This window comes from Chaetura pelagica, unplaced genomic scaffold, assembly GCF_000747805.2.
Source record: "Chaetura pelagica isolate M959 unplaced genomic scaffold, ChaPel_1.0 scaffold416, whole genome shotgun sequence".
NCBI classification, from domain to species: Eukaryota; Metazoa; Chordata; class Aves; order Apodiformes; family Apodidae; genus Chaetura; species Chaetura pelagica.
Genome location: NW_009953579.1, coordinates 986,466 through 997,125, shown reverse-complemented (window position 1 = coordinate 997,125; position 10,660 = coordinate 986,466). Strand labels below are relative to the sequence as shown.

Below are 10,660 nucleotides of genomic sequence, written 5' to 3'. Positions count from 1 at the left end.
CAATCATAGAAGAACTAGAAATATATTGAAACTAACCTGTGATTGTCTTGTAATCTTCCACTTCACACTGTTCATCTAGAAATGGATTTAAGAATTATCTTCTACTACAATTATACCTGGAGTTGAGATCAATACCACTAATGTCTGGGCCAATTCTACCTTTTTTTCTCTGACCATGACTTCCAAGATTTCTACTCCTGCCACACCTGCACAATCAAAACAGTGGAGAGTGGCATTCTGCCTCCATCCCTTTTATGTCTGGTCTGAAGACAGCAGGTACACTTGTTGCTATTTTAATTTAAACAAGGATGGTACCATAAATTGAAGAAAAGCTGTGAAAAACCCCAACAAAAACAAGCAGCAGAAAAATCTTCTCAGTCATGTGATCTCTTCTTTAAATTGAAGAAAAAACCCCTATTATTGGCATCCAACAGAGTAATCAGGAATATCGTCATTGTTTGATGCTTTCACTAAAAGTAGTTACCTGTCATATAAGGGGGTTTAATAAAACTGGTTACCCTGCAATATAGCACATTTAGTATGTCTTCAATCCTTTTTGTTTTTCCAATGCCCCCCTTTGCATCTCATCTCATCTCCCCACTAACTACATACACTTTCTCTCACAGCTTTCATCTGTGCTTTCATAAAAAAATTAGTATTCTCAAAAACAAAATTTTCCATCCTCAAACCCCAGGTCTTTTTTTCACTGTTTGTTTCCATATTAGTATCAGCCTACTTAGTTATAGGAAAATTCCAGAGCTGAAAATGATTATAGCCACCAGTGACCCAAACCAAAACCAGGAATCAGCTGTAGGCCACATATTGAAAAAAAAATAAATCCTTAGTAAGAGACAAAAAAAGCCAGCAGATATTTTAGTCTCACTGAAACCATGCAAAGAATTCCTGTTTCCTCTTTAAAATAAATAAAGATATGCTATCCATGGCATTCTGAGCAATACAGTTGAGTTCCAGTGTGAGAAGCCCACTTCAAAACTTAAGGCCAGTAACAAGCAATCATCAGACCTTTTTTGTGTCTAGGTCTGCAACTACTGGGCCTGTTTGGCATAACAGGAGAGGGAATGAAAAGGCAAACATGCTTATTTCAAATACTGAGGGATTGCTGTGACAAAATTAAACACAACAAAGCCTGCAATATGTCTCTAAACCAGAATTTTTGTTCTTTTGGCCCCAGTGTTTCAAATTATATTGTTTGCCAACAGCACTTAATGAGATGAAGTGGTTCTATTATAACCCAAGAGTGAATAACAAGCACTACTAATCAGGTATTAAAAATGACTATGTATTACTTTAGGTAAAGATCTCTTGATAGCCAAACAGCAGATAAATTCAGCTCCACTGGTCTCTACTGAAGGTGTCATAAGCTTGACAAAGTTGGTGTGCCCAAATTTTGGTAACTCTTTGGGTGACAGACTGTGGAGATAAGCTGGTCTTTTAAAAATTGCTCAAAGATTTTCTTCAAAACAAATATTATATAAAAGTTCTATGTGCCAAGCTACCTGGAGTTACTTAAATAATTAAATACCAAACAAGAGAGTGACATCAGTTTGCTCCTTCTTCTTCTTCTTCTTCTTTAATAACATGGGTACCTAAGACGAAAACAAAAGAGGGGAAAAAATCTGCAAAGGTTTATAAATAGATTATGCAGAGAAAGATACAGTTAAAGCTGATATACCTGAAAGTTAATCCCAACTACTGGAAAGAGCTGGACTGGCAGAAAGAGAAAAGAGTTGTATTTCCTGCCACTGCTTCTAACTGACATGACCTTCTACATACTTGATCTGCTCTTAACTAGAAAAGTTAAGCATATGAGATCCTCTCTTGAATGTTTTTCCAATGTCTTGGATAACAGGGGATTAAAAAAAAGTACTAAAGCAAGACCTGAAAAGAGTAACCTAACTTGGTCATTGCAAGGTTCATCATATTGGTTCAACTAACAATCAACTAACACATCACTCTCCTCTTGCTGGACTCCTACATTGTGCTGCCATTTCCATGACATACATGATCAAGTTGTATGACACCTAACTAGGATGTCCAGACTAGAAAACACAATTATATTAATATGTGGATCCAAGAAGCAATATAGTCACATTTCTTAGGAATAAATTAGATGTCATAGAATAAAGCTGTATTGCCAAGTGGAGTCATAGTCTATACCTACCTCCTGGGTACTTAACCAAAATAAAATCACTTTATAAATGCCATGTTGAGCAAAGGCACCTCAGACTGTGGGACTGTGGCAGTCTGCGGGGCTCACACCACCTCATCGTGCTGTGTTTGTGAATTTTAAATAAGCTGAAATGCTAACAGCCCCAAAAAGCTTTATGAAGTTATACATTTTCCCTACTGTAGCACAACCCAGTAGTAAAGGTAAGGTCACAGCATGCTGAAAAAGCACAATCAAATGCAGGCCTAAATAACTGGTATAAGAACAGCAGGGGTGGGAAGATACATGTTCGTTCACATGCACTGGCAACTGGGTAATGGCAACTGGGTTATACTGATGCTTTGCTCAGCTTGAGGCAGAGACTTGAATGATGGTGAGGCTTTGTGGTAAGAGCCCTCTGCTTACTGTAAGATCGAGGTGCTGTGTTAACTTTTGCTCAGGTAGGAAATGGAAAATAAAACCACCAGAGCCTGGTTCTGTTGTGCTTTAGGCACTTAACTCCAAAGAGAGGAAGGAGGAACATTACATCAGCACACATTAATTTCTCAGGTTATAATTCATTTCCCTGTGTTTGTGTTTATATTAAGCTGTTAACTTACATCAATTGCCTCATACCCCAAACTCACCATCCAGCTTTTTCAGTTTGGGTACCCGTTTTGTTGCTTCTTCAATCCAACTGTTCTTCTGATCAGAGGCATATTTCTCTTGTAATGGATTGCCTACAAACACCAGATCCTCCAGCAATGGCAGCTCTGCCAGTCTCACAAACTCTGCTGCAACCGCAAAGGTGAAAACACCAGTTTGTGGAACATGGAAAGTACATCCACACCAAACCTTCCTTTCAACTCAGTGCAAACATAAATAGCATGGGATACAACAGGATGGGGATTGCTTGGGCTTGAACTGGTATCAGGTAAAAGAAAAGGTAAGCATTTTAAAAGAAGTTGAAGACAGGTAATTCAAAGAACAAACTCCATTGGGCTTAGAAGTTAAATTCAATATTCTAACGACTTTTACTCTCTTGCACAAGAGGATATTTATGGATTTAGTGCATGTCTGCAGGCTTACAGTGAGACTTAACACTCTGTAACATACAGAAATATTTTTTACTTGGTGACTTATCTCATGCATCCATCATACTACAGAAGTTACAGAATAGAGAGGTGTGACTTACCCCAGTCTTTCACCAAATTATTTGACATATAAAGAACCTTCAGCTTCTTCATTACACGGATACCCCTCAGTTTCTCAATGAAGTTGTATGAGATCCACAGCTCCTCTAAAGTCTCTCCTACTGCCTCCTGGAAAATGACTCAAGTAAGCCGAAGTATATCCCCCTTATTCTTCAGATTCTCTCTTCACCCCCTACAGGTCACCTCATGTGAGAAAATACTAAGGTATATTGGCCTTCATTTCCTTTTAAGCAGGTCCTTAATTATGCATTAATATTAGACAAATACTCATAGAAATGAAGAGCCAAAGATCTGAAATCTTTAGGAGGACAGAAATGACAGAATGAGAATAAGAAAAGGAATAGCTGGCTGGAGTAGCTGTGCAACGCATGTATACATGAAGTGAATGCAAATCAACAAGTACTTTAGATGGGGTTTTATTCAATATGGGAGAATGATCCATTTCAGGTGCATGTATGTTTGTACCTATCAGCCAGAAGTGGCTTTCACAAGTCTCTCAAAAGAAAGGTTTTTTTTAACTAACTGTTCCACATTGACTCTGCATTTCACATTTAGGAAATATGGCATCTTTTGAAGGTGGGAATAGCTTTGAACAGAAACATTTTGTGGCAGAGACTAACAGTATCTCTTGAGGAAGAATATAATTACTGTATTTATTTAAAAAAAAGTTAATTGAAAAAAAGTTCTTCTGCCTTTAACTCAAACAAGCTTGATCCAATTTTTTCCACAGCAGATTTTCCTCTACCTGGTAGACTTAGTCCTGCCACAATCTTCTCCCCTAAAACCATATTGCCAGTTAACGAAAAAAGGACAGACTGTCATGAAGTATGTGTTCATAGGACTGCTGATATTTTTGGTAAAGAAGCACTGCCTCAGTATCTACAGGTATAACATTCATCATGCAAAAAGTCTGTAGGAATTATTTTAATGTAAAGCCAGTGGAATTTAAAGGGCTTCACAGACAGAAAGTAGTTTTAAAATAGAAGTTCTGCCCGTCTTTGTGAAAGACAACTAAATCCCTCTTTCTAAAATCCTTTTATGTGGTAAACTAGCCCTGAAGAACCTCCAAATATGAAGAGTGTTTAAACAAAAAAGAAAGACTATCCATGAAAAAAGACCAGCAACATGAACAGATGGTAGTGCAAGGAGAAAATACAGTGAAACAATAATGCAAATATTGTTTATTTAATGTAATGTACACATTATGTATATATCATGCAATATATAATGTATATAATGTATATTCAGCAATATGTAATGTAAATTCAAAAATATAAATTCTGCAATGACTTTTAGGAACACATGGGAAATATCCCACATTCTAGACAGTATTCCATTTTGTCAGCAAAGAATTAATACTAAGAAGCACATACCAATCCATTCAAGTTCTTTATGTTATTTCTTCCCAAAGACAGAATCCTCAAATTTTCTGTAACAGATAAAAGAAAGTTTCCTATTAATAAGACCATTAAGAACTCTGTCCCCTAAAGACAGTAAGAAAATGAGTTTCAAGGTGTCATAGACAGCTGCTCACAAAACAGAAGTTCAGTTCCACTCCTAGACAGATGGCATGCCCCTTTCAAGTAAGAACAAAATCAAACCAAGTACATCCAAATCCTCTGCAAGGTGGAATGGTATTTTTCCATCAAGATCTACAACACTCCAATCTCCCTCCAACCAATATTGCTATTATAAAGTTGCTGAACTGCAGACTACCCATCATGGGCACGGACACTGGTCATTAAAGCACTGTAGAACAGGTTAAGTTTTAAGTATCACAACTCAGACTCACTGAAAGTTACAAAGGTGCTTTGTGAATGGAATTTTTTTAAAAAACCTGTGTGGTGAGACATCTGCCAAGGCTAGCACACAGGGATAGGTGCTTTAATACACTGGTACTGCTAAACATGCATTCTCCAGTAAGACTGATAATTTTAAAGGTCACTTGTCATTTTCTAAGTGGAAGGAATTAAAAAGAATAAGAATAGGGATAAAACAGGACACATATAACAAATTATGGTGTATGTCCTGTCCAAGCAAACAAAAATTGATCACTGACTTGTCACTTACTTAGGTTGCCCAAGTTGGCGATTCTTTCGATGCAGTTTGTGGAGAGCGACAGTTTCCTTTAAAAGCAAGAATAATCAATTCACAGCATACAAGTGATCACTATATCAGAAGAGTTCGATGTCCAAACAGCATTGCATTAGAAATAATTGTCTAGTTTTCTCTCATTAGATGGTAAACTTACTGGATGTGCAAACAGACTCAAAACATCTTCAAACTTATTGAGACTTCTGCAACTTTATTAAGCTTCTGGGAAAGAACCACAAGTTAGTCACATTACATTATCTTTTTTATGCTTAGCTTTAACAAATGCATGGACATTTATTTCTGAAGTGGCTCTAATTTCTTTCTGGAAGTCCAGGTTAGGTCTCCTTTTTTGCATAAATTTTTGAATGGATCATAAATATGTCAGTTAGCTGATAGATTCCAAACATGTACCTCTAAATATATACCAGTAAACAATAAATCAATTTTCTGGGAATAAATATCAATACAGAATCTATCCTAACATCTTCTCAGTTAAGTGACAGGGATCTTAGAACTAAAAAGTTCAACTGTGTGCAGAAAGAGAAGCTTGTATGAGAAAAAGAGAAAGCTGCTGCTTTGAAGGCCACAGTTAAACATCTTAAATAGATATTTGCACAGTGGAGAGCAAAAACCTTGAAAATATATAAAAAGCAAAGAGAATATTTGGTTTCAAATTTATTTTTAAATTAACTTACTCGCACTTAACAAGCGTGGAGAGAGCTTCATCCATCCTCTCTACAGGAGGAATCTGACCATATAGTTTCACTTCCTTTGCCTCTGAAGCCTTCTGGCCATTTTTTTCTTCCTGAAGAAAAGAGAAAGTGAAGAAAATGGTCACTGTTACATGCAATTGCTAAAAATTGCTGTATTAAAAAATTACTATACAAGTAATTACTTTAGAAGCATTCCAGCATACTAGTAAAGATATTACTGAAAAAAAAGAAAGCACTTTGAATATTGTTTATGAAGATTCCAGCTGGCATAGCATAAAGAAGGGAAGGCTAGCTTACTTTCCAGATATTGAAAAAACTTGTACATTACATATGCTATTAAAAAACGCTGTGTTACATTTGAGCAATTTAATGAAGGGGTCCTCTGCTGTAAAGAAATGGAGAGTAGATGGAGGTTTAAAATTCAGAATGAAAGTGCTTCCTTGGAGACTGACATATGGACACTTCAAATAGGGCCTGTCTGTAGTAGAAACCAATTCTTAAAAGCTCTGACAGAAAAATCTCCTTCCTGCTTCACCCAGAAAGCTCAGAACTCACACCTAACTCACAACATAAGCCAAACACAGAGGAGTACGTTTTGGGGGAGAACCTCAACAGATTCAGAGTTAAGAATCTAAAAACCAGTGATTTCTAATCAGCCATTTAAAAAGAGTGGGGGAAGGATTTCACACTTTAGAGAATACAGCAAAAGACAAACTTCTTATTTACAGTCCAGGTTGATTAAATACGTGATAAAGCTCAGAGCTTTAGGAAAATGGTAATAACTTCAGCACTTGGGTTTATTAAAATATATAGTCTATTAAATATTTTAAAATTCTGAAGTGATGGCAATTACTGACTAGACACTTGGAATAAGTATCTATTTCAGCAGTAACACCAGTTTTGACAGCTGGCTCCCTGGCAGCACAAAGGGAGCATTTTGTCAGTTCACTCAGTGTTCAGTGGGAGGACTGGAGGTCCATTAACAAAGGAGGTATCTACTCAGCGCTTTCAAAACAAGGACTGTTTTCTCCCCCATTTTTATGCAGCTACTGAAAAGGGAGATGGCTGAGGTCTGGCCTGGTTTGTATGGCTACTTTATAATGAAATGAATTGCAACCCAGAAGTCTTTTAGAATCCCACAGCACAAGATCAGTTTTGATTACATTATTTCCTCTCTTATGTACCCAAAACACTTCAGGCAACTTACTTGAATAAAAGATTAGCATGTTGTCTTGTGCATTTGTCTATATTTCAGTTTCTGTCCAAATTCAGTGTGATAATATTTTTATTCATGGTTAGTAATCTAAAATGGACTGCAACTGATGAAAGATCATCACTGGTTTTACTGGACTGACTCCAGAGCATCCTATATCATAATATGAAATTGCATCCTTGCCAACAAACAGCTCTCCAGAAGGCTCCAGGACCACGTCAGTCACTGCCCCAAATAACGGTATTAACACAATACTTGAAGAAGAGAAACAAAGAAACTAATTCTGAGTTAAGCTTTGCACATTATGAGAGACCACATGTTAAAAGACAACAGCTAAAGTTTCAGTGGAGCGAGAATTTCATACTTGTTTATTCTGTGGGCAAGGCAACACTGAGATAAAATAACAGAGCAAAATCAAAACATAAGATATCCCGAACATTGAATCTCTTTGTAGCCTCAGGCCTTCTATCGATGCATATTCAGCAAAACAAGGCAGGACAGCAAAACAGACTCATCTTTATCTGCCATATTAATTTAACAAGAACACACAGAAAGCCCAACAGAATGTATTATATCTCAATAAATAATAAGAAAATATTTACTTTGCAAAATTTCTTATAGCAGATGTTTCAAGAGAACATATTTCTTACAATAAATTTGAAAAAGAAATGCAGCTGAATCCAGACAAAACCCATGCCAGAGAGTACTGCTAAATATTGTTCTGGTACTTACCCATCTGGCTAGAGCTTCTCTGATAGTTGTTGGTTTTGCCTAAAAATGAAACAAATTTAAATGAATATTCATTGCAAATTTTTAGTTTGCACGTTCACTGCAAACCTAACTGCTCTCCCTTCTCTCCCTATCCTGCTTCCTGTATTACCTTTCACCAGCTCAGTCCCAGAAGCTAAAACCCCTGAGTGTCCTGTAATTTAATTTCTGGGGTACTTGGTAACATTTTCAAAAGCAATCAATTGGCTTCACATGCCGACATTATCTTCCAGATCTTACACTCTGCCCCGTATGGAGCATGGGTTTGGGACACTGTTTGTCACCTTTCATGGTGAAATTCGATTCAACTGAATTCAAAGACATAAGAAATTACTGCACTGAAAAACGTGGTCTAATGCTCTTAAAACCCCACACTTTCTACTATTGTGCATTGGTAACTTCCTGTCTGTGAGTGAGTCTGAGTAGACAGACTGATACAGCCTCTTAAGACAAACTGAGGAAAATAAGGTACCTCTTGCCAAAAATCAAGAGCAATCTGGATTGTTTATATTTGTTTCTCTCCATTTGCTCTATGCTGAGTCACATCATGTGATGTGAAAACATGAATTACTCAGTTGGGGAAAATCTGAGATCTGCTGTACCAGGAATTGTAAGGATTGACCCACTGACCAACCTTCTGTTGCCACTAACTCAACTTCTCTGCTTTTTATTAGAGCATTATCAAAACCACAACATCCAAAGCAGCAGTATATAGAGAAACTCTTAAGTATCCTAAACAGTAAACATATTCTAAGATGTATTTCAGATTAAAAAGGTGCTAAAGACCAATCTTTTGCAAAAACTGATCAACAGGCTCCTTTCCACAAAACCAAGAGGACTCTAGTCTGGCCACCTCTATTGCTCTTTGGTGTAGCACTACCATGTGTGGACAGAAGCAGACTTTCAGGCAGAGATTTTTTTTTTAATTACTGAAAAGTTAAAGCCAACAAATTAGTTTCCACCAAAAATCTTACAGTCAATCCACCTTGGTCACAGAACTTTAGTGTTGGTTACTTTAGACCTCCAGAAACTCTGAACCCAAAAGGGAAAGACAACAGTTGAGGCCGCTGCATGTAAAAGAATGGCTACAGTCACTCAACACCCACCTAGCAGAGGTCTAAGACCCAGCAATACCAAGGAGCCAGAGCATGCATCTCCAACATCAATATATATTTTCATTGAGCATCCTCAGATGATCCAGCTGCTTCCATCCTCTGATGGGCATTCATTTTAATCCTGCCTCTACTGTGTGACAGCTACTCTAGGTCTCACTGTAGATGACCTGGCAAACTCGTGCCACGGCAGTATCTTCTTGGTGTCTGCTGCAGATAAAACACCTGCCTGACCTCCCCCTGTTCAGAAGACAACATCCTTAGTTCCAACTCCAACAGCTTCATGAAAATCCATTAACAACCACTGGTGTGCCAGTAAAAACAACAGGCTTCTACTTCACTGGGGTTTTTTGGATGTGAATTCCATTGTATTTTTCTTAATTGTGGTAGCCAATCATTACAGCATGTCAGTATCTGATCTCAGTCACTCATGTTGAAGACAGAAACTGCTTCTGGTTCAAACTCACATCTCAAACCAGACTGCACTTTCAAGCTAGTGATCCACGTAAGTACAAGGAGCAGCTTCCTCTCTGACCTCTGCTGACTTGTTTCTCCTGCTGTAATATCTGACTTGGTGGAAATATGAAAATCAGCATAATGTGTTATCAAGAGATATCAGGGATTTTGCTTCGTTCTTTGAAGTGCACTTGAACTTTCTAGAGATAAATTGCAGTATCTTCTGCCAAAGGAGGTTATTTAAGGGAAACCTCCCTTTGTGAAGCCTATTTTCAGGGTTCCTCTACCTGCATGTGGAACAATTTTCTACAGGTATTTTACACTAAACAAAGTCATATTACCTTAAATTTTAAAAGGCCACACAATCCATAGTTTAAATTGTCACCCTGAAGAACCACCATCAACACATTGGGGAACAAGAAACATCATAACTTAAAGGGGAAAACCCACCAACCCTGTACATATAGAAGCAGTAATAAAGTATTTTTCCCTCAAAGACATGGCTGTTGGACACAGAGCATTTACAAAATTCAGACTCCCAAGAAAAATTAAACCAGTGACGCTTTGCCTTCGTTTGCAAACATTTATTTATGTGTTATGTAGAGCAAATCAGAACTGCACAGCAAGAGATACCAGGCTAATCACTGTAGTAATTTAATTACTCATAGATACCGCTGCCTTAACAACACGTACTATCTCGGTTACAGGGACGGCGTCCCCACTACTTCGACCTATCCCCGACATCTCCCTTTCCACGGCACAGCCCCAGCCCCCACAGCTCAGCCAGCCCCGGCCCTGGGCTGCCCTCTGGCCAGCTGCAGCGCTGCCCGGGCTCCTCGGCGCCAGGGACCAGCCGGGAGCAGCCCCGGCCGCCCAGCGCTCCGCTCGGGGCTGGCGCAGCACCCGGGGCGCCGCCTCCCCCC

The 10,660-nt window shown here is 38.2% G+C and overlaps 1 protein-coding gene across 1 annotated transcript; it reads right to left on the bottom strand.

Annotated features, from left to right (window-relative positions):
- Window positions 1–1,264: 1,264 nt before the first annotated feature.
- DNAL1 (dynein, axonemal, light chain 1) lies at window positions 1,265–8,166 on the bottom strand. The gene is made up of 7 exons (XM_009999742.1): window positions 8,134–8,166; window positions 6,171–6,280; window positions 5,452–5,507; window positions 4,755–4,810; window positions 3,363–3,489; window positions 2,815–2,961; window positions 1,265–1,607 (listed from the first exon to the last, which is right to left on the bottom strand). The coding sequence occupies exons 2-7, from the start codon at window positions 6,203–6,205 to the stop codon at window positions 1,561–1,563; spliced, it is 468 nt and encodes a 155-aa protein (XP_009998044.1). The 5' UTR covers window positions 6,206–6,280; window positions 8,134–8,166; the 3' UTR covers window positions 1,265–1,560.
- Window positions 8,167–10,660: the final 2,494 nt, after the last annotated feature.

Excerpts from the sequence above, each read along its gene's own strand:
- DNAL1 (XM_009999742.1), bottom strand. The coding sequence starts at position 6,205 with ATGGATGAAGCTCTCTCCACGCTTGTTAAGTGCGA. Across the intron at positions 5,508-6,170 it reads TCCACGCTTGTTAAGTGCGA|GAAACTGTCGCTCTCCACAA; the intron begins GTAAGTTAATTT and ends TTGCTTTTAAAG. Across the intron at positions 2,962-3,362 it reads TAATTTGGTGAAAGACTGGG|CAGAGTTTGTGAGACTGGCA; the intron begins GTAAGTCACACC and ends TTGCGGTTGCAG.